Source organism: Anomaloglossus baeobatrachus, chromosome 2 (genome assembly GCF_048569485.1).
Source record: "Anomaloglossus baeobatrachus isolate aAnoBae1 chromosome 2, aAnoBae1.hap1, whole genome shotgun sequence".
NCBI classification, from domain to species: domain Eukaryota; kingdom Metazoa; phylum Chordata; class Amphibia; order Anura; family Aromobatidae; genus Anomaloglossus; species Anomaloglossus baeobatrachus.
In genome coordinates, this window is record NC_134354.1 from 264,776,830 (window position 1) to 264,803,940 (window position 27,111).

Here is a 27,111-nt window from a genome sequence, read left to right on the forward strand (position 1 = left end):
AAGACAGGTTCCGAGAGAACGCTGGCTGCAGGACACGACAAGATCCCCAAGGCGTACGTGGTGAGCTCAGGCAATTTATCCAGATTGGAAGCCTAAAATGAGCAGGGCTCAAGTTGCACAATAATGGAATCGATGTTTCCTTGCATATACTCATATATCTGTGTGTCCTCCTCTTTTTCCTTGTCCAGCTCTTTTGTTTTCGCATGAGTATATGTCCTTGTCACTTTCCCATGTGTTTGTGTTGTGTTGTGAGTTGTTTATCACCTTTTGGACACCTTTGAGGGTGTTTTCTAGGTGTTTTTATGTGTTTGTGATTGCCTGCCATTGTTTCCTATGCAGTTCGAGTTCGGTTCGTCGAACGTTCGACGAACCGAACTCGAACAGGACCTCCGTTCGGCGAACCGCCTCGAGCCGAACCGGGACCGGTTCGCTCATCTCTAGTAAACATCCCGCCCACCTCCTTCCTTCTGCATAGCCGGTGGAGGCAGGTAAGAAGATGTTCCTCGCTCCTGCGTCTTAACACACAGCGATGTGTGCTGCCGCAGGAACGAGGAACAACATCGTATCTCCTATTGGTGCGACATTATGAAAATGTCCGACACTACACAGATCACCGATTCCTGATGGCTTGCTTGAGGACAGATCAAGCAAAGCTTAAGAAAATTCCAAGCGCGGCCACACTAGAGGCATAATCTGTAATCACGCCAATGTCTCCTCTCAACAGTTTGAGAGCTGGCAACTTCAACATCAGTTCTGTCTCAAGTAGGTGGACAGATTTGGGGAGAATAATTGAAACAACCAGTTGTTCTTCATGCCTCTCCCAAATTCTGCAATCCAACCAAATGACTTGGATCATGAACTCCCCCCAAAGAACAAACTGCAGCGCCAGAGCGTCCTTAAGTGTATTAGAAAGGCCCTTGTTGAACTTGCACCTAAGAGCTGCATAGTTCCACAGACCTTCAGTGGACTATTAGTACTATGTTAGTTAGCAATATTGTCACCCTGTGTTAGGTTCATGTGTGACGGAGTGTGCAACAGAACAGTAAGGGACACCAGGCCGAGGAACAATCCAATGAGATTTATTGAGGCAGGGGATCATAGAACATCCAATATCAAAATTGTTCTTTAGAGTCCACAATTAGTCCACACATAGGAAATATATCCGGGGGCGCCACCTGGTAATCCAAGGCCAAGGAAAATGCAATAACAGTCCTTAGATGAGTTCCTTAAATCCAGCATCATGGCTGAGAGAATGCAATCCCATGTGGCAGCCAATCTTTAATATCCAATAGTCCATACACGGGCACCAGGACCTGGCCCCAGCAACAGATCCTAACCCTTCACCAGACACAGCATCAACTAACTAACAAAACATGTGGCTGATTCTTACAGCTCTCCTTAGATCCACCTACTGGATGGGCAGAAGTGCTCACACCCACCCCTTTAACATGTGCTACTTGTAGCTCCTAGTTATAAAGAAGTTTCCAGAACGTAGTGTTCAGGAATTGTGTATTAGGTAAGTCCCCTGCAGAAGAGAACAATATAAATGCAACCCCCCACCAGATCAAGGACAATAGCTACTGCTGGAGGCCTGATTGCATTATGGTACAGGCTGGGGGAACACAATGTTACAATCCCTTCCCCCCTCAATTTATGTAAGGACTAGTGACCTTTAGAGGTCGCTTGTCAAGTACATGAGTTATGGTTGACATGACTCAGGGCTCCTCCTGCCTGGACAAGCCATCGGCATTTTGATTTTGGCTCCATCTTCTATATTGTATGGTGAAGGTATAGGGTTGATGGGTCGGGCTCCAGTTTTATCCTCCTTCAGTTAAACTCGGCTTCCTGCACCCACAAATCAACATTGTAGATGTCCCACATCATTTCCTAGGAGAATATCTGCAGGAAGGCCGCTCATCACCCCAACCACACATTGCTTGACCCCAAAACCAAAGTCCAGTTATGCAGTTGCTTTTGGGATATTCCTCCTTTGTCCTCCAGCCAATTCCATTGTAAACCCTGGAACTGGCTCTGGCCGAACCACTCGGGGATCAGCTATTGTGAGAAACGCCCCAGAGTCACAAAAAACAAGAATTCTCTGTCCATCCAGCACAATCTCCTGTAAGTGCTTTCCTTGGTGATAAGAACTCGGGGCTGTGGCCCACACCCCATAAACACCTAGTGGTCGAACATGAGTGTCTGAGTCATTAGGCAAATCAACTTGAAGAGGTGACACCCTCTTCCCTCATTGTACTTGGCTGTAGATAGTTAACAGGTTGATTTGGCGCAGGGTCATTCCTCAATTGACCAGCAAGGCAAGTGTCTTGTAGATGGCCAGGTTGCCTACTTCGATAACATCTGTGCGGTGTCTCACTCATTCCAGTTTGCATTCTGGAGAAGCAGGTAGGAGAACTTGGTGACTAATAAGGATGTACAGGTGCTATAGGTGGTTGTCGATTTGGAGGATGACTCCACTAGATAGATGGGCATGTGGCCTGCAGATGCCCGGGATGCCCACAGCCATAACATCTTCGCTCTTCTATTTTCTTTCCTCATCGCATTTCAGAAAAAGTGGTAGGAGCAACTGGAGGCACATTCACATGGGTATCCACATGAGGTGGTGACCTAGGAGGTCGAGGAACATTGGGTACTGAAGGACAATGGACTCCTGGTGTTGGGGTGCTGGTCATTTTTTCTCCATCCGCTAGCAGATTTTTCTACTGAGGCTTGATAGTGAGCATCTTATCAGCTAGAGCTGCAGCTTATTCCACTATCTCTGGTTTCCTCTCAGGCACCCATTCCTGGATCTCGGAAAGAGATATTTAAACCATAGAAAATAACATATCTCTTTCTTCTAATAATAATCAACATGACTCCTATTTTTCTACATATTTTATTAATTATGTATTTGATGAAATTTTATATATGTCTGTATATATATGTTTTAAATGCACTTTTGTATGCTAACCCACTAGCTGCTAACCTTACAGGTGAGCAATTAGTACTAGGTGGACTCCCTTCTTAAAGAAGGATTTGTTCAGTTTTGGTTCAGACCATGATTAAGACAGTTTGTTGAAACGCGTCGCTCTGCCTGGGCAAAGCCATAATTTTCTGCTGCATGTTCCTGTAATTTGAAATTATATGAATAAAGAAGAAAACCTTTTATCTAATATGGGACTGTGCTGTATTTCTGCCTTTTCATGTCCTTAGGACTAGGGTACAGTCTCTCAGGGACACTGCCCAAAAATCCTTATGGACTAAGTCCATGAAGTTTTGGCGCAAAGTCCATGGGAGGTTAGGGCGTAGACATTGGGGGTGGGTTTGGCTGAGGGGGTATCCTCCTCCAGTCACATCTGCACTTTAGGAACTAGCAGAAAAATAAAGTTCAGCTTATAAGTCTCAGTCCAAGCTCGATCTGCAAAGAGGGCAATAAAACAGACTCTCACATACAACAGTCTCCACACAGGTCTTTTCTGGCTAACAAGACTGTTCACACAGCCCAAAAAAGGCTCTTCCACCTTCAACTTACAGGGCCCTTTGGGGACTTGACTAGTCCTTTCTCAATTTTCAGAAGGGCTCTCCAGAACTAGCCTGCCTACAGAACAGGGCCACACGGCCAACAGGAATGAAGCTGGAGTTTCTCTTCTTCAGCCATCTTGGTTCAGCAGTATTTCCTCTTTCTAATGGTCTTCTTGCTCCACTCTTCATATGAACTAGTGGACAGTGGTCTCTGCCACATCCAGGGCCTGTCCAGATTCTTTTCGTGGTCCGCTTCTTCAGGATCTAGCACCTACTCTTCTTGGGTAGGCCTACCAATAAATACCTGGACTATCGTGTTTAACGACATCTGGATACAGATTCCGACCCCGAGAGCAGGGGAAAGAGCCACCACAGTGCTGGTCACTCTGCCCTTTTGTGTGTCTGAGTGTTTGCCTCGGTAGTTCAGCACAGCTCAGGTTCACTGTACTACTAGACCTCGCTGCCTCACTTCTCTCACATCTCCTGCTCCACTACTCCTTTTCTGCCTCTTCATGTCTAGGACACTGATTGGTAGCCATACAGTCTCTCTCCTTCGGTGTGCTCACAGAAAATGGCACAGGTCAATCACATGACACCAGCTTCCTGCATGTATAGCTCCACCTCTTCGAAGGCTGGCCTACACACACGCAGTCAGTCAGTCACTCTCTTCAACTCTGAAAATGTGGTGCTGAAATCTGATGCAGATATTTCAGCATCAAATTGGCACCTACTGGAAGAAAGCGGCACCGAAATGGAGTCAAAACTGTTTTTGTGCATTTTTTTACCAAGAGATGTAGATTAAGTGCTGAAGTTTTTACACCATATTCCTGCACCAAATTTACACCTCCTGATAAAAAAAATTATATCACTACCGCATCATACCACATGCGGTAGTGATGCGTTGGTTTTTTTTTTGCCAGGAGGTGTAGATTAGGTGCAGGAATATGGTGTAAATATTTCAGCACCAAATCTGCATCTCTTGACAAAAAAACCCTGCAGATTTCTGCAAGGAGATGCAGATCTGTCAACTCAGTAAGAGTTCATTGAGGTTGCCTGAGGTCAGGTTTCCTGCGGTCACAGGTGGAGGGCTGTGGGAACCTCCATCTGTGGCCGCAACTAACGGTGAGTGATGTCGCCCCTGATTGCTGGGGCTCAGTCTCTGCCTGAAGCTCACAACGGGCAGTCATTGTTCTATGTCCACTGTCTGTGCCTTCGAAGGTAGCAGAGCTGGAATCGTCATGGGACCTCATGTGGATTACGTTGGACCTGGGTCTTTTGGGGGTTAATAAATTGGTGAAACAGGGTGTTTTTTGTATTTTATTTCAAACACAGATTTTTTTGGTGTTTGTGTTTATTTACTTTCACTTACAGATTAGTACTTAGGGGTGTCTCATAGACACCTCCCATTACTAATCCAGGGCTTAGTGGCTGCTGTGAGCTGCCATTAACCTCTTAATACTCTGACTGCCACCACTTCAGGGCAATTGGGGAGAGCCGGGCAAAAAGACGGGATTGTGACATCTAATGGATACAACAATTCTGGGTGGCTGCAGGCTGCTATTTTTAGGCTGGGTTGCTGCCAATAACCATGGGTTTACCCAGCCTGTGAATACCAGTCACCAGTTGTCAGGCTTTCTCTTGGCTGGGTATCAAAATTAGGAGCAACCTCACCCTGTTTTTTTAAATTACTTATTTAAATAATTAAAAAAAGAAAAAAGACACATGCAGTTCCCCCTATTTTGATACACAGTCTAGATAAGTGCATGGCTGGGGGCTGCAAGCCTGTTTTATCTGTGCTTGCATCAATAGATGGGAGGGCCCTATGATATTTTATTTATTTATGTATTTATTTTGTACCACAATATAGAGGCGTAGACAGGGTCTGTGATTCCAATCACAGATGTTGTCTGGGGGTGTTGTCTGACTACAGCCAATCAGAGACACTGGTGGGTGGGGAAAGCAGTGAATATGGATTAAGGCTGATCAACGACCCCGGAAGTACAGCCACGGGAGCAGTTATATCCGTGGGGAGACTCGGTAAGTATGTTGTGCTTTAACCCTTTTTCTTTCATTTTTTTACAGTGATGTCCTTGGCCAATCACAGCCATGCCAATAATTGACAGGGCTGTGATGGGCCAGGAGTGGGTTTTCTTCCACTTACACTTACTGAACATTTCTGACTTTGAGCAAAGTGTTCGGGAAGCTGAGCCCAAATGAGCTAGCCAAGGATCGTACTGAATCTGAAATTGAAAAATGTGAACCAAATAGGTTCACTCATCTCTACTCTTGAGATAAGGCACAATGGGTGGGAATTGTGGTCTCACTCCTGAGTCACTTGTGTTTTTGTCAGCAGACCGGTTTTCTCATCACTCGGGCTCATCTATGGTGATCCAGACAAAATTTCTCTAGCTGAGTTTAAATCCATTCACTACATCATGGGAATCGGCCTGTTGAAGATTATTGCACCAAATTTAGTTTTTTTGTTTTTAGTGTGCCAAAAAGTGACACTTTGTTTGTACCTGCTCCTCGGTGCCCAAGGGAAATTAGCAGTTGGAAGACTTTTAGACCCAGGTGGGTTGGGGAATTCCAACCTGGATCAATTTATGTCTTATACCCGCAAGGGTTAAGGTTGGGGGCCCAGATGTCCCTATAATGTTTTTTCTGGATAGTGGTTTGAGGGCAAACATAATTGATGAACAGTTTGCTCGTTCATCTGGGTTAGAGATGGAGTTAATTTAGTCCGGTACAAATTTTTGCCATTGACTTATCACCTCTTTCTCAAGGGGGTTTTGCTGAGTGTGTACAGGGGTTGGAATGCCATATAGGGGTTCTCCGTTCGAACTTATAATGTGTTATGTGTTTAAGGGCCTTCTTGTACAAATCATTTTTGGCTTCCCCTAGTTCGCATTACATAACCCCAATGTTATTTATTATTGGATTAGGTAAGAAATGGTTAAAAGTTACAAAAGGGAAATTGTAGAAAAAAGAGACAGAGAGGGGGGTTACAACACAGTGATAGAACAAAATGACCCCCAGTGGTCACCTAATGCTTGCAAGAAGAGTATAGGTACAATATAAGTACAATCAATACAATAGTAGGCCTCCCAGTGGTCTCCTACTTCTAAGTAAACCTTTGATTGTTATTCAATACATTTACATGTGAGCATCGGTATGCTCTGGGTCTGATATTCCCACCAGTTTATCTGCCCTTTTGTGGCGTCAGGGATATGTTTCTAACCTGGAGTCATAGTCCTTTATTGTAGCATTTTGTACATTGGGCATTTCATCTCTATGTATACCAACTAGGTAATATATACCCTTATCTCTGTTTATTATACTTCTCTCCTGGATGAATATTAATGTTGAACATACCTCTTTTTTGTTATCAATGAACGATGCCGTATTCCCTGGACTGATGGACTTTTAAAAAGAACCTATATACATATCTATACATTGCCCTGGTCAGCAACTATGTTACATGATTACATCTTTTCGGGCTAATGTGGGTCCTCTAGCCAGCCTGATGGAGCACACATGAAGTGTTCATGTATTCTTCTATACTTCTCATATCCACGCTGGTATGATCCAGTATTTATATATTTAAGCACTGTCTTTTTAGGCATTAATCCACTGGTGTGTGATACGCTCCGTCTCTGCTCCATCAGACAGTGGGTGTATACTTTGTTTCTTGTACCATTAAAAAGAATTTTTGATATGACCTTACCTGCCGGTCCAGTCTACACATAGGAGTACAAAGAATTACTTCCTTCGGTCCAGGATTTTGAGCATCTTCATATAATTTTTTACATATATATATATATATATATATATATATATATATATATATATATATATATATGGTCTCATGCAAACTGAATTTGTCCTTTTAAAAAAAAGCCTGTTTTCCCATTATCAGGAGTACCTAATAGATTCTCTAGATATTCACTAATGGCAACTATGCTCTTATATGATTAACTATTTATGCTCCACACATTCTTTATAGATATTTACATTCACGGCTTTATATGAGCTTTAGATTGTATGGACTAGTTCAGTTTTCATTATTCCATGGATATACTTGCCACTATTGTATCGATTGTACTTATATTGTACCTATACTCTTCTTGCAAGCATTAGGTGACCACTGGGGGTCATTTTGTTCTATCACTGTGTTGTAACCCCCCTCTCTCTCTCTTTTTTCTACAATTTCCCTTTTGTAACTTTTAACCATTTCTTACCTAATCCAATAATAAATATTATTGTTCTTACAACATGTGTTTCAGTGGTTTTTCTGTAGGTTCTTATGCTAATGCACACTGGAACAACTAATATGTTTTCCTGTTTATTGAGATAACCCCAATGTTGACAGAAAAACCCAGAACATAATATAATGGCACTCATACTGTAAGGAACACTGTCTAGGAATCTGTATTTTGGTGAAAACTACTAGTCTTCTGGATCGTTTCTCAGATTTCGTGGAATATCTTTGAGAAGTGTTGTCAGTAGTTGCCGGCACATAGACCTTATAACTGCACCATAAGGTTGAGGCCAGTAGCAAAGTTGTCCAAATGTGGACTATATAACCCATGAGGCCCTGAGAGACTAGCTCTTAGAAAGTACAGTCATATGAATAAGTTTGGGCACCCCTATTAATGTTAACCTTTTTTCTTTATAACAGTTTGGGTTTTTGCAACAGCTATTTCTGTTTCATATATCTAATAACTGATGGACTGAGTAATATTTCTGGATTGAAATGAGGTTTATTGTACTAACAGAAAATGTGCAATCCGCATTTAAACAAAATTTGACCGGTGAAAAAGTATGGGCACCCTTATCAATTTCTTGATTTGAACACTCCTAACTACTTTTTACTGACTTACTAAAGCACTAAATTGGTTTTGTAACCTCATTGAGCTTTGAACTTCATAGGCAGGTTTATCCAATCATGAGAAAAGGTATTTAAGGTGGCCACTTGCAAGTTGTTCTCCTATTGGAATCTCCTATGAAGAGTGGCTTCATGGGCTCCACAAAACAACTCTCAAATGATCTGAAAACAAAGATTACTCAACATAGTTGTTCAGGGGAAGGGTACAAAACGTTGTCTCAGAGATTTAAACCGTCAGTTTCCACTGTGAGGAACATAGTAAGGAAATGGAAGAACACAGGTACAGTTCTTACTAAGCCCAGAAGTGGCAGGCCAAGAAAAATATCAGAAAGGCAGAGAAGAAGAATGGTGAGAACAGTCAAGGACAATCCACAGACCACCTCCAAAGACCTGCAGCTTCATCTTGCTGCAGATGGTGTCAATGTGCATCGGTCAACAATACAGTGCACGTTGCACAAGTAGAAGCTGTATGGGAGAGTGATGCGAAAGAAGCCGTTTCTGCAAGCACGCCACAAACAGAGTCGCCTGAGGTATGCAAAAGCACATTTGGACAAGCCAGTTACATTTTGGAAGAAGGTCCTGTGGACTGATGATACAAAGATTGAGTTGTTTGGTCATACAAAAAGGCGTTATGCATGGAGGCAAAAAAACACGGCATTCCAAGAAAAGCACTTGCTACCCACAGTAAAATTTGTTGGAGGTTCCATCATGCTTTGGGGCTGTGTGGCCAACACCGGGAATCTTGTTAAAGTTGAGGGTTGCATGGATTCAACTCAGTATCAGCAGATTCTTGACAATAATGTGCAAGAATCAGTGACAAAGTTGAAGTTACGCAGGGGATGGATATTTCAGCAAGACAATAATCCAAAACACCGCTCCAAATCTACTCAGGCATTCATGCAGAGGAACAATTACAATGTTCTGGAATTGCCATCCCAGTCCCCAGACCTGAACATCATTGAACATCTGTGGGATGATTTGAAGCGGCTGTCCATGCTCGGCGACCATCAAACTTAACTGAACTGGAATTGTTTTGTAAACAGGAATGGTCAAATATACCTTCATCCAGGATCCAGGAACTCAATAAAAGCTACAGGAAGCGACTAGAGGCTGTTATTTTTGCAAAAGGAGGATCTACAAAATATTAATGTCACTTTTATGTTGAGGTGCCCATACTTTTGCACCGGTCAAATTTAGTTTAAATGCGGATTGCACATTTTCTGTTAGTACAATAAACCTCATTTCAATCCAGAAATATTACTCAGTCCATCAGTTATCAGATATAGGAAACTGAAATAGCTGTTGCAAAAACCCAAATTGTTATAAAGAAAAAAGGTTAACATTAATAGGGGTGCCCAAACTTTTTCATATGACTGTATATAACAGAGAGTTTGGCTAATGGACACATTAGGTCATCCTCATCTCATGCGGATTTAGTCTTTAAGAAGAATGATGATGGACTACGACCGTGTCTGGACTTCAGTGCGCTTAACAAGATAACGGTTCATGATTCATATCCCATGCCTCTTGTTCCAGGACTATTTAGTCAAATTGCCAGTGCTAAACAGTTCTCTAAACTTGACCTTAAGAGTCCTACAATCTGATCCAGGTCAGACGGGGATAAGTGGAAGACGGCATTCAATATGACGGAGGGGCACTTCAAAAGTTTGGTGATGGTCTTAGGTCTGAACTATGTGCCTGCGGTTTTTCAGCATTTTGGTAATGATATCTTATCTCACCTGTTTGGGAAATTTGTTATCATTTACCTTGACGATTCTCTCTCTCTCTCCCGCCCTCTCCCTCTCCCTCTGTCTCTCTCGCCATCATAGCACTTAGGAAGGAGACTAGAGATGAATGTGCTTTGGTCAGACATTGCATATCAACCCAAGAACAAAATCACAAGGCCTTGTGGAAATACTGGCGGAAGCTGGTAAGATTGTGTCATTGTCCACAGTGAAATGAGTACTGTATCAACATGGGCTGGAATGCCAATCTGTCAGGAAGATGCCATTACTACTCACAGCAAGTTGGGCTGCAGTGTGTACATCGCCCAGGCCAAAAGCTAATGCTCTACCAGGATACAGCTAAACCCCCACTAATGTGGAAGCATCACAGGTGCAGATGAAGCAGATCACACACACACCTCCATGGAATGGAGGGGAGGCGAATGCTAGATGATAAAACTGCACACTGGTGACTTGCATAGAGCGCTGTTCACATGCAGATGGCACAGTCACAAACCCGCAGCCTATTAGGTGACGCCCTTCTATTAGATCAGGCGGGCTGCCAAGCCGTACCCCACTGTGTATCATGCACGGACAGACACTCTACAATGCAAGGCCCAACAGAAAGGGGCCTGGCTGTATCCTGTACAAACAAAAAAATATGAGGTTTTTGTTGGTATTTATGGCCATAAAACGTAAGCCTACACCCTTGATTTTTGGAGGACATTGTCCTCTTTTTGTTGCTATTTTTATAAGATGCCATTACTCCAAAAGAAACATAAAAAAGCCAGATTAATGTTTGCCAATGCACACAGGAACAAATACCTTAATTTTTGGAGACATGTCCTGTGGTCTGACGAAACTAAAAGTGAACTGTTTGGCCATAATGACCATCATTACATTTGGAGGAAAAAGGGAGAAGATTAGAAGCCTAAGAACACCATCCCAACTGTGAAACACGGGGGTGGCAGCATCATGTTGTGAGGTTGTTTTGTTGCAGGAGGGACTGGTGCAGTTCACAAAATAGATGGCATTATGAAGAAAGAAGACTATGTAGCAATACTGAAGCAACGTCTTAAGACATAAGCCAGAAACTTAGAACTTGGGCTGAAATGGGTCTTCTAAATGGACAATGACCCAAATCATACTGCCAAACTCGTTAAAAAGTGGTTTAAGGATAACAAAGTTTTGGAGTGGCCATCACAAAACCCTGATCTCAATCCTACTGAAACCTTGTGGGCAAAGCTGAAAAGCCAGGTGCGAGGTAGATGATCTAAAAACAGGGCTCAGTTACATCAGTTCTGTCAGGAGGAATGTCAGCCGCCCGAGGCTATGGGGTACTCAGTCCCGGGCCGTATATGTATGGGGATACTGTGTCACAGGTGTGTAATGGCCGATGCCCGGTTCTGTGACCCTGGCAGTTGCTTTAAAAGGGGTTATATACAGGGGAGTTTATAGAGTTTATGTCGTGACACCACTTGCAGGTTGTGGTTATGTTTGTAGAACCACCGCTACACAGTCTATTGCCACTTGGGCTGGTGGTGATACCAGCTTGGATGTTGGGCCCTTCGCAAGTAGGGCCAGGGCCCCAGGGGGTTGATGATGGAGTACGGCATGGAAAGAAGGGAGACCACATGATGGGAATGCAGTGCAACTGGTGTTTACTCACAGCGGTGGTAATGCTGGTTCACTGAGGATGGCTGGTTTCAACCCCTGGTCTCTTTTGTCCCAGTGCCGGTGTGGTAACCTGGTGGCTTCTTTCCTCTCACTGGTTGTAGGAACCCTTTGGCCTGGAGCGTCTGGGGGGTCCCCTCCTGTTTGTCGTTCAGTCTCTGGTCCATACGGTGGGCAGTGTGAACCCTGTAGGGTCGGTCTTCTGTTCCGGTCCCTGGCTCTCTCGTTACTGCTGGTGCCCCCGGATTCTTGGGTCAGTGAGGTCACTGTGCAGGTATTTGTCAAGTAGCCTGAAGCGTTCACCTGACCTAGGGCCCTGTGCTATGGTTCCGGGGGTACCTCATCATACCCTCCCTGGTAACCGCATCTGAAGACACGTCCGTCTCCTTCAACTGTCACTACCGACTCTCTACTGTCTTACTGTTGTTCCCTCCCACCTGGTCATTGTCTAGTGGACTGGATCGGCTCCACCCCTGGGTGGCCATCCATTGGGTCCAAAACTAGTCAGTCACCAATGATTGGGAGAGGGAAACTGGGGATGTTTATGTGTTTTAATGCTACCAGCACTGGTCTTTCAGTTCCCTGGGAGTAGGCTCTGCATCTTTGACAGGATGCAGTACCTTGTAGTACCCTGATGGGTTCAGGGGCGCTACAAAGGGGCCCAAATTTCTACCAGCTATTGTTAGAAGCTTGTGGAAGGATATCCAAAACATTTGACCCAGGTCATACAGTTTAAGGGTAATGGTAGCAAATGCTATTGAAATGTATGAAAACGTTTGATTTTGCAGAAAGTAATAAAAATACCTTAAAACATTCTCTCTCTCATTATTCTGGCATTTGGCAAATATAAATAATTGCTGTAAGTGTGAACAAAGGCTTAAGGCCGCTTTACACGCTGGGATATCGTTACTGATATCGCTAGTGTGCGTTCCCGCCCCCATCGGTTGTGCGACACGGGAAAATCGCTGCCCGTGGCGCACAACATCGCTTGGACCCTTCACACTACTTACCTGCCTAGCAACGTCGCATTGACCGTTGAACTGCCTCCTTTCAAAGGGGTGGTTCGTTCGGCGTCACAGCGACGTCATCAAGCGGCCGCCCAATAGAAGCGGAGGGGCGGAGATGAGCGGGAAGAACATCCCGCCCACCTCCTTCCTTCCTCATTGCCAGCAGCCGCAGGTAAGGTGAGGTTCCTCGTTCCTGTGGTGTCACACATAGCGATGTGTACTGCCGCAGGAACGACAAACAACATCGTACCTGCAGCAGGAACGATAATTGGGAATAGGGGGGCATGTCACTGATTAGCGATTTTGAACGTTTTTGCGACGATTCAAAATCGCTCACACGCAACGACATCACTATTGCGTCCAGATGTGCGTCACAAATTCCGTGACCCCAACGACATCGCTTTAGCGATGTCGTAGCATATAAAGCGGCCTTTAGAGTCCATTCTTAATTCTTATTCTAATTTAGATAGTCAATATTCCTAAACCTCCTTATGTTTCAATAAGTTACCTCTACTAGAGAATGCTTGTTTCCCACAGTAAATTGAAAACTGATAATAAATGATTATAACACATGTTCTATTTTTTTTACAATTAACTTCCTAGCATATGTGGCGCCCCTGACCTGGTCAGGCACCACTGAGAACTGCACCCATGCTGGGTCAGTACAAAACAGGTAATCCCAAAGGCTGGCTAGGGTGTGGACACACAGACACGAAGTAACCAGGACACACACACAGCTTAGAGGGGACCCCTGGGCAGACCCAGGGAGGGGGCGTGGCCCTCGCATCCAAGCAAGTGGTGGGTAGTGGGACTGGAGACAGAGAATCGGGGTAATAAGGAGTTAATGGCAGCCCATAGCTGCCACTAAATCCTAGATTAATCATGTCAGGCGTCTCCCCGAGATACCTTCCATGAGTAATCTGCAAATTACAGTAAATAAATACACACACCTGAAAAAATCCTTTATTTGCAATAAAAACCACTAACAAATACCCTCATTCACCACTTTATTCAGCCCGAAAAAGCCCTCCATGTCCGGCGTAATCCACGGAGTTCCAGCGTCGCTTCCAGCTCTGCTACATGGAGGTGACAGGAGCTGCAGCAGACACCGCCGCTCGTGATAGCTCCATGCAGCAACTGAAGACAGAAACACAGAAAAAGACTTGGGTGTATGGGTGGATGGTAAACTTAACTTTAGTGGACAGTGTCAGGCAACTGCTGCCAGGGCTAATAAAATAATGGGATGTATTAAAAGAGGAATAAGTGTTCATGAAAAAAATATAGTTCTACCTCTGTACAAGTCACTAGTGCGACCGCACTTAGACTACTGTGTACAATTCTGGTCACCGATACATAAGAAGGACATAGCTGAACTGGAGAGGGTGCAGAGAAGAGCGACCAAGATTATTAGAGGAATGGGTGGGCTGCAATACCAAGACAGGTTATTAAACTTGGGGTTATTTAGTTTGGAAAAACGAAGGCTTAGGGGGGATCTAATCACAATGTATAAATAAATGAGGGGACAGTACAGAGACCTTTCCAAAGATCTTTTTACACCTAGGCCTGCGACTGGAACACGGGGGCATCCGCTACGTCTTGAGGAAAGAAGGTTTAATCATAATCACAGACGAGGATTCTTTACTGTACGAGCAGTGAGACTATGGAACTCTCTGCCGTATGATGTTGTAATGAGTGATTCACTACTAACATTTAAGCAGAGCCTGGACACCTTTCTTGAAAAATTTAATATTACCAGTTATGTATATTAGATTTTATGACAGGGTGTTGATCAAGGGAACTAGTCTGATTGCCGTATGTGGAGTCAGGAAGAAATTTTTTTCCCCATTGGAACTTGTTTGCCACATTGGGTTTTTTTTGCCTTCCTCTGGATCAACATGTTAGGCTGCGGGTTGAACTAGATGGACTTATAGTTTTTAAGGTTGAAGGGAGACTCTGATACTATGATACTATGATACTATGACCCATTTCCGGCATTGTATACATTGCCTAGGTATTCTATAGAATGCCTGTTTTTACACATTGCCGGTAACATATATATACATTTATTGAACTTTCATTCTGCATCTTTATTGGAAAATGATTATTGTGCGTTTTTTTCCTCTTCAAAGCTTTCTCTTGATGCCTGTTCTGTTATAGAAGGCCTGTGGATCTTCTCTGTGAAGCATCCAGCAGTAGTCCCCCATCATGTACACGTTCTATCTACCTTAGTATCGTCGTTCCACTTCCTTGATATTCTGATGAAATCTTTATCCTTGCTCTTTCAGTAACAGCACCAAGGTTTTCAGCAAAGTAGTCCAAATGGGAATGTAAAAAATGTAACTTCAAATTCATCCAACATCCCAAGGCTTTGAAACTTTTCGGTATGTTCTTCACAATGGACTTCAATTATGGAGCTTTGTTGTTACCTAGAAATTTCCTAACAACTTCTTTCAAGAATCCAAAGCCCTTTTCTCAACAGCTTTCATCTTAATTTTGAACACTTAATCTTTCATGAATTTCTGAATATATTACATTTTTCCATCAGCCCAGGAACACTGCAATGGATTAGAGCACCATCTTGACAAAATATGGAAGGGATTCCTTTTCTCTGCTAATGTACCATGAATAACAGGTACCAGGAGCTAGCAGGTTCTTTTCCTTTAGTCTAGAGCCTAAATGTTCAGCAGAATGTTTAGGAAGGTCCAAGTCCCTGACTTAATCATTTAATTTGAGCTGTGGCTCGTTGGGCCTATGGAGTCAGTGCTTATAAAAAAATGTACATGATGGAATTTTTTGATCTTTTTACTGAATTCAGTGAGCGAAAGTATATAAAAACCACTTCTTACTTTTCAAACAATTTTATGCTTGTGTAATTATCATAGAAAATAAATTTGCTGATTGATTTAATATATATTCATCTTCTGGACAGTCTTTGCCCATTGCACATAACTGTGTATTTTATCTTTGTGACCTCAATCTTGTCAGATCTCCTTGGCTTATCAGTTGTACCAAATTTACTTAATATTTCCATCGCTGAGTATTGTTTTTGGCTTTACCTTAGTTCATTTCTAAAGTGACTTTATCAGTTATGATTAAATTATTAAATGTCAGTTGTAAAATTATCAGCCCATATTGCATAATACAGACCCCTTTGCCTCTGAAATAATGGAAATAAAGATAAGGTGTTTGTGCTCATTGTATAATCATATGATGTCTGATGTGTAAGCAGATAAACTAGTGGTAGGTACAGCTAAATTCCAGAATGAATACCCAAGAGCCGTGTGTCACTGTATGTATTAGTACCTTGTTTGTTGATGAAATTTCGCAATCACTATTCCGTTTCCTGATAGGTGACCCATAGCCCATATGATACCAATCATAAACTATAAAAACTCACAAGTTGCACACTATCATTGGTGTGGAGGCAGCAATGGCCAAGGTTATCCTCTTCACCGGTAAGTGCATATCAAAAACATTTTAAAAAAAGTTTCTTTTAAAAAGAGTAAAGCTTAAAGTGGTAGTCCCATCTTCAAGATCCTATCCCAATATGTAGTAAGTGTAATAATAATAATAATAATATTAGCAAATACCTCCAATTATAAATGTAGTATAGTTCTCCTGATTAGCTATGTCACTTACTTCATGTGTAGGGCATTGCAGGCATAGGTATCCATGGTTATGACCACGATGAACTAAATAACTGTCACTATATGAGTGGTCATAAGCATGGAAACCTTACCTATATTGCCTTGCATATGATGTAAGCAACATAGCTAATCAGGAGACCTATTTTATATTTTTGATTCGAGGTATTTGCTAATATTAATACACATACTACATATTGGGATTGGATCCCCTTTAAGACCATTTAACCACCTTTATAGGTAATATAATGGTACTATGATGCATATGGTGGAATATTGAGTATACTGTACTTTTTAGAAAATGATAGAGGTCTTCTTTTGTGTTGCTATAGTTATTTTTTGCTAGTTAGTTATTATAAACTTCAAGACAAATCACACATCAGGGGCTCATTCAGTCGTTAGTTTTTCTTGTACAAGTTCTATCTATTGTTTCACTGATAAAACGTATACCCATTATAGTCTAAAGTCTATGGGGCTGTTCACAAGTTCATGTACTTTTGCTAGGTGAGTGGTCTGCACAAAATCACAGGGACATGTTGGATTTTAATCTGAGTCTTGGATCAAACTCGCCTGTCGGTTATAAATGATTTAGTGAAGAAATGTAGAATTGGTGGAGGAAGGTTGAGCTAGATGGACCTAGGACTTTTCTCAACCTTTGTAACTATGTAACTATGTACTGCAAGTCTATAGATCTGGGAAAAATCCGATATTCCATCTGTGTGCTATCCATTTTTCATGGACTATTTGATAGGAGAAGTTTCAGAAACCGCCATCTGTTTTTTATTTAATCTGAGAAAACAGATGAATAGATACAGCCCATTATCCAGTCCATGGAGACTCTTCATTTCTCCCCTTCCCTTCGCATGCATTCTCTTTGATCTTCTTATACTCCAGGCAATGGCTTCATGTTCGACAAGGCCTCTAACTGACGTCTCTGTAGGGTGTGCTGTGATTTGGGCACTGTGTGTAGTAATGTAATGATATCACGATGTTTGCCACGATGGCATGGTATACCGTGACATCTAATACCTTGTCCAGCTGACCTGGAGTGAAGATTCAAAAGAGAATGTGTGCAATAGGAGAAGGGACAATGAAGGGGCTCCAAGGACTGGACAGCAGGTTGTGGGAGCAACAGGGTAAGTGAATAATAATATTATTATTTATTTTTAGCCATTTGCCTGTCCCTCTATGGTTCGGCAAAATGGCGACCTAAATTGGCCATCATTATGCTGAATTCATACGGAGTAAATTTAAAGAAATCCATATTTTGGAATATAAGGATTTTCGTAACAATCAAGAATTTCATTCCAATCAAATAAATTTGCTCACATCTGAGTATGGGTGCTTGTTTTTAGTGGGATGAGTTGTAGATTTAAATGCCACCATTTAAAGTTGAAATCAGAAGTTTACATACTCTATCTAAAAAGACACATATGCATGTCTTCTTCTCTATCTGACATGAAATCAGATTAAACATTTCCCGTATTAAGTCAATTAGGAACCAATATCTATATACATAATTGCCTTATTCTGTCTGTCTGTCTGTCTTGCTCCAAAATTGTGTCACTGTGACAGTATCACCGTGACAGTGTCGTTAGAGTGACAACTGTCGGATTGGCTGCTGGGCTCGGCCTGCCCCCCCCCCCCCACGGATTGGCCGCTCGCCTCGGTCTGGCCCCGCACCCCGCATGGATTAGCCGCTCGCCCCGGCCCTCCTCACGCATCGCCCGCTCCAGCGTACACCGGCTCCCAGTACACATGTGCAGGGAGCCGGCATACGCTGACGCCTCGCCTGCTCAGCCCCGCTCCAGCGTACACCAGCTCCCGGTACACATGTGCAGGGAGCCAGCATACGCTGACGCCTCGCCCGCTCAGCCCCACTCCAGCGTACACCGGCTCCCGGTACACATTTGCAGGGAGCCGGCATATGCTGACGCCTCGCCCGCTCAGCCCCGCTCCAGCGTACACCGGATCCCAGTACACATGTGCAGGGAGCCGGCATACGCTGACACCTCGCCCGCTCGCCCCGCCACACGTTGGCATGCTCGGCCCCGCTGGGATCGTGACCGAGCCGGTGTACGCTGGTAACCATGATACACATCGCCTAACTATAGGAAGCGCTTCCCTTAGTTACCCGATGTGTATCATGGTTACCAGCGTACACCAGCTCCCGGTACACATGTGCAGGGAGCTGGCATACGCTGACGCCTCGCCCACTCAGCCCCGCCCCCGGCACACATTGCCACGCTCAGACCCGCCCCCGGCGGCCCCAGCATGGGGGATAGAGCACGATGTGGGGTGTGCAGCATGGAGGATGGAGCACGATGGGGGGGTGTGCAGCATGGAGGATGGAGCAAGATGGGGAGTGCGCAACATGGGGGATGGAGCACGATGGGGGGTGCGCAGCATGGAGGATGGAGCACAATTGGGGGTGTGCAGTATGGAGGATGGAGCACGATGGGGGGTGCGCAGCATGTCGGATGGAGCACGATGGGGGTGCGCAGCATGTCGGATGGAGCACAATGGGGGGTGCGCAGCATGGGGGATGGAGCACGATGGGGGTGCGCAGCATGGGGGATGAAGCACGATGGGGGGTGCGCAGCATGGGGGATGGAGCACGATGCCGGGTGCGCAGCATGGGGGATGGAACATGATGGGAGGTGCCCAGCATGGGGGATGGAGCACGATGAGGGGTGCGCAGCATGGGGGATGGAGCACGATGAGGGGTGCGCAGCATGGGGGATGAAGCATGATGGGGGGTGTGCAGCATGGAGGATGGAGCACAATAGGGGGTGTGCAGCATGGAGGATGGAGCACGATGGGGGATGTGCAGCATGGGGGATGGAGCACGATGGGGGGTGCGCAGCAGGAGGAATGGGGCACGATGGGGGGTGCGCAGCATGTCGGATGGAGCTCGATGGGGGGTGCGCAGCATGTCGGATGGAGCACGATGGGGGGTGCGTAGCATGTCGGATGGAGCACAATGGGGGGTGTGCAGCATGTCGGATGGAGCACGATGGGTTGGTGCACAGCATGGGGGATGGAGCACGATGGGGGGTGCGCAGCATGGGGGATGGAATACAATAGGGGGTGCGCAGCATGGGGGATGGAGCACGATGGGGGGTGCTCAGCATGGGGGATGAAGCACCATGGGGGGTGCGCAGCATGGGGGATGGAGCACGATGGGGGTGCACAGCATGGGGGATGGAACACGATGGGAGATGCGCAGCATGGGGGATGGAGCATGATGAGGGGTGCGCAGCATGGGGGATGGAGCACGATGAGGGGTGCGCAGCATGGGGGATGGAGCACGATGGGGGGTGCGCAGCATGGAGGATGGAGCACAATGGGGGTGTGCAGCATGGAGGATGGGGCACGATGGGGGGTGTGCAGCATGGGGGATGGAGCACGATGGGGATGCGCAGCATGGGGGAAGGAGCACGATGGGGTTGCGCAGCATGGGGGATGGAGCACGATGGGGGTGCACACTTCCCCCCAAAACACACACACACCGCCACACGCGCACCGCACAACACACCACACACACACTGGGAACCACAAACACCGCCCTACACAGACACCCACACACACACAGACAACGCCGCACACACACAACACCCAACACACAAACACCGCGGCATACATAAATATACGCACATACCGCGCAACACACACACTGCATAAAACATACCTCCCCCCAAAACACACACACGCACTCGACACCCACACAAACCACGCAACACACACAGCACCACACACACAGAACGCTGCAGACACACAGCGCTCCACAAACAACGCAACACACACAACGCAACACACATACAACACTGCTCTCACACACCCCCACACCCAGACAACACCCAGAACATTTACAGCGCCCTACACAAACACTTGGTAACTACACACAACAACACATATATATATATATATATATATATAAATAACAAAAATCATACATTAACTACACAATACGTAAATTCTAGAATACCCGATGCGTTAGAATCGGGCCACCTTCTAGTTATTTATATTTGCCAATTGCCAGAATAATGAGAGAAAGAGAATGTTTTAAGGCATTTTTATTACTTTCTGCAAAGTCAAAAGTTTACATACACTAAAGGCCGCTTTACACGCAACGACATCGCTAACGAGATATCGCTGAGGTCACGGAATTCGTGACGCACATCCGGCCTTGTTAGTGACGTTGTTGCGTGTGACACGTACGAGCGACCGCTAACGATCAGAAATACTCACGAAATTGTTGATCGTTGAAACATTGTTGAGTTCCCAAATATCGTTGCTGTTTCAGGACGCAGGTTGTTCATCGTTCCTGCGACAGCACACAGCGCTATGTGTGACACCCCAGGAATGACAAACAACAGCGTTCCTGCGTCCTCCAGCAACGAGGTGGGAGTGACGTTCATGCGGCTGCTCTCCGCCCCTCCACTTCTATTGGTGGACCGCTGAGTGAGGTTGCTGTGATGCCGAACGAACTGCCCCCTTAAAAAAGAGGGTGTTTGCCACCCACAGCGACGTCGCTAGGAAGGTAAGTACGTATGACGCTTACAAGCGATATTGTGCCCCACGGGCAGCGATTTGCCAGTGATGCACAAACGACGAGGACGGGTGCGATCGCTAGCGATGTCGCTGCATGTAAAGTGGCCTTAAGAGTACTATGCCTTTAAACAACATGGGACAGCTCATATGATGATGTCATGACTTTGGAAGCTTCTGATAGGTTTATTGGCAACATCTGAGTTTATTTGAGACACATATTCATGTAGTTTAATGCAAACATGAAATACACTGCTTCTTTATGTAGCAACATGGGAAAGTCAAAAGAGATTGTGGACTTGCACAAGTCTGGTTAATTTTTGGTGAAATTTCCAGATAAAAAGAATATGTTATCACAGCTCACCTAGACCTATATGTATCCCAAATGTTGGATGGTGCCAGGCACATCAGGCCGGATCCAGATACCTGAAGCTGACTCATTTACCTGTACAAACAATTAAACACACGTGCAGCAAGATGGGAATGGGCAGCCATCATACTGCTTAGGAAGGAGACAGGTTCTATGTACTAGAGATGAACGTGCTTTGGTCAGACATTTGCCTATCAACCCAAGAACAAAATCATTAGACCTTGTGAAGATGCTGGCGGAAGCTGGTGAGATTGTGTCATTATCAACAGTGAAATGAGTACTGTATCAACATAGGCTGGAATGCCACTCTACCAGGAAGAAGCCATTACCCCAAAAGAAACATAAAAAGCCAGATTAATATTTACAAATGCACAAAGGAACAAAGACCTTAATTTTTGGAGACATGTCCTGTGGTCTGACGAAACTAAAATTGAACTGTTTAAACATAACGATGGTCATTATGGCCAGAGGAAAAAGGGAGAAACTTTGAAGTCTAAGAACACCATCCCAACTGTGAAAAATGGGGGTAGCAGCATCATGTTATGGGGTTGTTTTGGCACCATGAGGAAAGAAGATTATGTGGCAATACTGAAGCAACATCTCAAGACATCAGCCAGGAACTTGAAACTTTAGTGGAAATGGGTCTTCCAAATGGACAATGACCCAAAGCATTTTGCCAAACTCGTTACAGAGTGGATTAAGGATAACAAAATCAATGTTTTGGAGTGGCCATCAAAAAACCCTGATCTCAATCCTATTGAAAATTTATGGGCAAAGCTGAAAAGGCTGGTGACCTACACACATAGCTCAGTTACATCAGTTCTGTCAGGAGGAATGGGCCCAGATTCCTGTCAACTATTGTGACAAGCTTGTGGAAGGAGATCCAAAATGTACCACCCAAGTCATACATTTTAAGGGCTAATGGTACCAAATACTAATAAAATGTATGTAAACTTTTGACTTGGCAGAAAGTAATAAAAATGCCTTAAAACAATCTCTCTCTCATTATTCTGGCATTTGGCAAATAAAAATAATTTTGGTTCCTATTTGACCTAAAATAGGAAAGGTTTATACTGATTTCATGTCAGATAGTGAGAAAAACATGCCGATGTGTCATTTTTGATAGTGGATGTAAACGTCTGGTTTCAAATGTAATTTACCATATACGGTCTTCTTAAAAAACAAGAAAAAAAATACTTCTTTGGGTGACATGGGAAAACAATTAAATTCCACAATTATTGCTTTGGTTTTTTTTTTTACATTGTTTGATATGCAAGATAAATAAGATGTTAATTTAAAAAAAAATTAAATTTTTCATTTTTTTATTTATTTATTTATTTATTTATATATTTATTTTTTATAAATTAAATTATGATGTTATGTTGCCATATTTTGGACCCCTAAATATTTGTCATTGATTTTTGGGGGCTGAGCATGTTTTTTTAAGGAACTACAATATTATGAGGTATATCATCACTTTTTTTTACACAAAGCCTTGCAATTCTGACTTTTTTTCCATTGTATTTAACACGTAGAATAAATAATGTGACATGATGAAGGTTAAGAATTTTAATAACACTGCAGTAACAAATATATGTTTACTTTTTAATTTGCATTTCCAAATTGTAAAAAACAAGGTGATATGTTTGTTTTTCAGGCTTTTTTTAAAAATAATCTATGGGTTTTTTTTACATATATTGTGCCACTAGTGGCTCGAGCCTTCTTTTATATTACAGCGTATTGTAATTTTAGCAATTTCCAAAGTAAAGCAATCTCAATAGTAAATATTACATTTTGCAAGAAAATGAGATTTATATTCTTCTTTTTTGCAGTTTTGGCTCTGGCGCTTGGAGCTCAGATTGGTAAGTTCTTGTACCTACATATTTATTCATACAAAGTTTACCTACACTATGACTTGACATTTTTGGAATATAGCAAAAGTACTGTATTTTTCAGATTATGAGACACACTTTTCGTCCCAAAAAAATAAAAAATTTCGGAGGAAAATGGGAGGTGCGTCTCATGAGCCGAAAGTAGCTTGTCGGGGGATGGCGGAGGGGGCACAGGAGGCAGGGGCAATGCCGCGGGCTGTACACTGTTCTGTTGGTGGTGCTGATACTGTGGGTGCTGCAGATGCTTATGTCGGGCTGTGCTCGCTGTGGGAGGGGGGCAGGGGCCATCCTTAAAATGTCCGCAGTATGGACTTCAAATAATGCTGCCCAGAGTCAGCGCATGCGCAGATTGAGCTCTCGACTGCTCTCATCTGCGCTAGTGCCGTTTCCGGTCCTTTGATCTCCTGGCAGTTGACTTAAGGAAAATGGTGCCTGGAAGTAGTGGGTGTGCAGATGAAATCTTGGCTCATCATTGAGTTGACAGCTCGATCTCCGCACACGCTGACTCCAGACTCCATTTCTTTGAAGCCCACACCTCCGACAGTATTTGGATGCTCTTGCCTTACAGCGCCCACAGCGAGCATCTGGGACACCCGCCGAAACATCTGCAGCATCACCCTACTTTAGCACTGCCCATGCCTCCTGTGACCTCACTTCACTACCGCTGCCGTTCCCCCCCGGTAAGACACCACCAAGTTATAAGACAGACCCAATATTTCTTTTTCCCTTTTTTCCTCTAAATTTGGTGTACATCTTATATTCCGGTGCATCTTATAAAACACAAAATATGGTACATGTAAACAGGGTTTGCGCCTGTTCACATTGTAAAGATAGGATGTGCCATCAGTCTTTTTTTTAGATTAAGGTTAAAAGTGGCTCTGTCACTAAGGGGTTAAGTACATTTCAGAACGTGTTCTCAATACTTTTTTACTTGTGTAATTTCTCATTATTACATATTGCTAAATATGTGAATATCTATGATTTGATTTCTTTGTCTCTGTGGATTGGATGGGTTGTTGCCGACATCTGGGGAGAAAGTCAAGTCAATAGCACCTTTCAAAATGTATTTACTTAGAAAATTGGTGACGTGTTCAATACTTATATCAGACTGAAAAAAACAAACATTATACAGAGGGTGAAATAAGGTTTCCTTCATAGCTATACAGAATATTATAATTATTTAAATTAAAACTATATATACTGAATTGTAAATATTGTACTCCATAAGTAAATTGCAAATAATTTTTTATCCCCTACCAAACACAGGATCGGCTTATAAATTGGTTTGCTATTTTTCCAACGAGGCACAGTATCGACCTGGACTAGGGAAATTTACCACGGATAATATTGATCCATGTCTGTGTACACACCTAATCTACGCCAATGCTGGAATGACCAAAAATGAAATCACACCCTTAGAATGGAACGATGTCAACCAATACAATGCATTCAAAGGACTAAAGAGCCAGTATGTACCATACTTTAATTACTTTCGTGCCATGTACAGAACCAAACTACAAATATTTATTCTAACACTGCTTTATGGATAATTACTAGTTTCCGCTGTTTCTTCTTTCTCTTTTTCATCTACCATGTAATGTCAAAAGCAATTCAGCAATAACATATACAGTATATAACAAAAGTGAGTACACCTATTACATTATGTAAATATTTTATTATACCTTTCCATGGAACAACACTGAAGATATGACTTTGATACAATGTAAATTAGTGAGTGTCCGGCTGGTATAACATTGTAAATTTAGTGTGCCCTCTAAATAACTCAGCAGACAGTGTGCCGCCCTCGTGCCAGCAGCCGGGCTGCTCGGATCCGGATCCGCAGTGTGGCTCAAGGGATTCTACCGGACTCTGGGGTCGCGCGGACACTTCAAATAAAAGGGGACGTATTTGTACGGGATTTGCCGTAAACTGTCTGTGACGCCACCCACGGTGTGTGGTGAAATGTGGCACCACCGCTGCTGTTGTGGGGCACCCAGGGGACGATGAGATGGCAGCTGGATGTTAACTCCTCCATGGGTTGGGATGGATGCCCCGGGGCCCAATGTCTCTTATGCTGAAGATGGTGACTGCAGGGGCCGGTGCGCCCAGTCAGATCGGGGGATGTTAGTTTACTCATGATTAAATGAATCACACAAGTCCAATGGTAAACCAAGGTGCTGGTGGCCAGCCGCGGTCGGGTGTATCTGGTCCCACACTCGGGCTGGTGGTCTGTGTCTCTTTCCTCTGCACTCTGTGTTTGGTGTGGTGGACTTCTCGGTGTGAAACACAGGAGTCCGCTCCCGGTCCTTTTGTTGGGAGCCGTCCCCGCTGACACTGGCCCGTGGGATCTACCAGGCCCTGGCGGATGCCCTATCCCCTGTGGTGGACTGTTGTCTGCTTTTGGGACTTTGGTTGGGACAGGACCTATAATCCTGCCCTCAATTGGTTAATTAGCTAGACCGTTGGTTGCGGTCCTGGCTTCAGGGTCCAAGTACCCCCTCTGTGCACGGTTTCCGGGTCGGTTCTCCGGTGTCGGTACCGGCGGGCTCAAACCCTGCCCCGGTCCACCTCGGATCTCCGGCAGCCATTTTCCCGTCTCCTGACAGACACGGACCACCATCTACCACCTAGCCAGTACGCCGGGGCTCCAACCCCGATGCCTTTTCCTTCAGTGTCAGTCTTCACTTTCTCCTCCTCAACTACTCCATTCCACTAGTCTGACTCCTTTCGCTTAGAACTCAGAACGTCAACTCCTGCTTTTTCCCGCCCCAGGTTCTCCAGACCCCTAGGTGAGGGTTGCCCATCCGCCTGGTCCCGTCCACTGGTGTGCCTTTCTTACCCTGGGGGGGTGACTAGGGTTTCAGGTTGGCTGTGTGTAATCCTGTGTGGGAGGGTGTTATGCGGGGGCCTACTCTGTTTGACTACCTGGTTTTGCGAGGGCGTCACAACAGCTATTAATGTTTAAACTACTGGTAACAAAAGTGAGTAAACCCCTAAGTTAAAATGGACAATTTGTGTCCAGTCATTTTTCCTCCTTGCTGTCAAGTGACTCATTAGTGTTTCACGGTCTCAGGTGTGAATAGCAAGCAGGTGTGCTACATTTGGTGTTATCACGCTCTCATACTGGTCAATGGAAGTTCAACATGGCACTTCATGGCAAAGAATTCTCTGATGAATGGAAAAAAAAAAATGTTGCTCTACAGAAAGATGGCCTAAGCTTTTAGAAGATTGCCAACATCTGAAGCAGCACGGTGGCTCAGTGGTTAGCACTGCAGTATTCCAGCGCTGGGGTCCTGGGTTCAATTCCCACCAAGGACACCATCTGCAAAGAATTTGTATGTTCTCCCTGTGTTTGTGTGGGTTTCCTCTGGGTACTCCGGTTTCCTCCCACACTCCAAAAACATAAAGTTAGGGACCTTAGATTGTGAGCCCCAATGGGGACAGTGTTCCCAATGTATGTGAAGTGCTATGGAATTAATAGCACTATATAAATGAATAAATTATTATTATTATTAAACTGAGATGCAGCATTCGCCAAGACCATACAGCGGTTTAACAAGACAAGTTCTACTTGGAAGAGGGCTCTACATAGTTAACCAAACAAGTTGAGTGCGCGTGCTCAACGTCATATCCAAAGGTTGTTTTTTCAAAATAGATGTATGAGTGCTGCCAGCATTGCTGCAGAGTGGGGAAGAGTGGGGAAGAGTTAGCTTGTCAGTCCTCAGACCATACACTACACACGGCATAAAATTGGTCTGCAGAGTTGTCATCCCAGAGTGAAGCCTCTTGTATAGATGAAGCACAAGAAAGCCCATAGTTTACTGAAGACAAGCAAATGGCTTACC

The 27,111-nt window shown here is 44.3% G+C and overlaps 1 protein-coding gene across 1 annotated transcript in view; it reads left to right on the forward strand.

The window, feature by feature from the left end:
• Positions 1–16,220: 16,220 nt before the first annotated feature.
• Positions 16,221–27,111, forward strand: part of LOC142291338 (uncharacterized) — a 52,288-nt gene continuing 41,397 nt past the window's right edge. Inside the window, exons 1-3 of the mRNA XM_075335804.1 lie at positions 16,221–16,264; positions 23,207–23,236; positions 24,533–24,734. Coding sequence (XP_075191919.1) covers positions 16,240–16,264; positions 23,207–23,236; positions 24,533–24,734 — 257 coding nt within the window. The 5' untranslated portion in view covers positions 16,221–16,239. The remainder of the gene's footprint in view (positions 16,265–23,206; positions 23,237–24,532; positions 24,735–27,111) is intronic.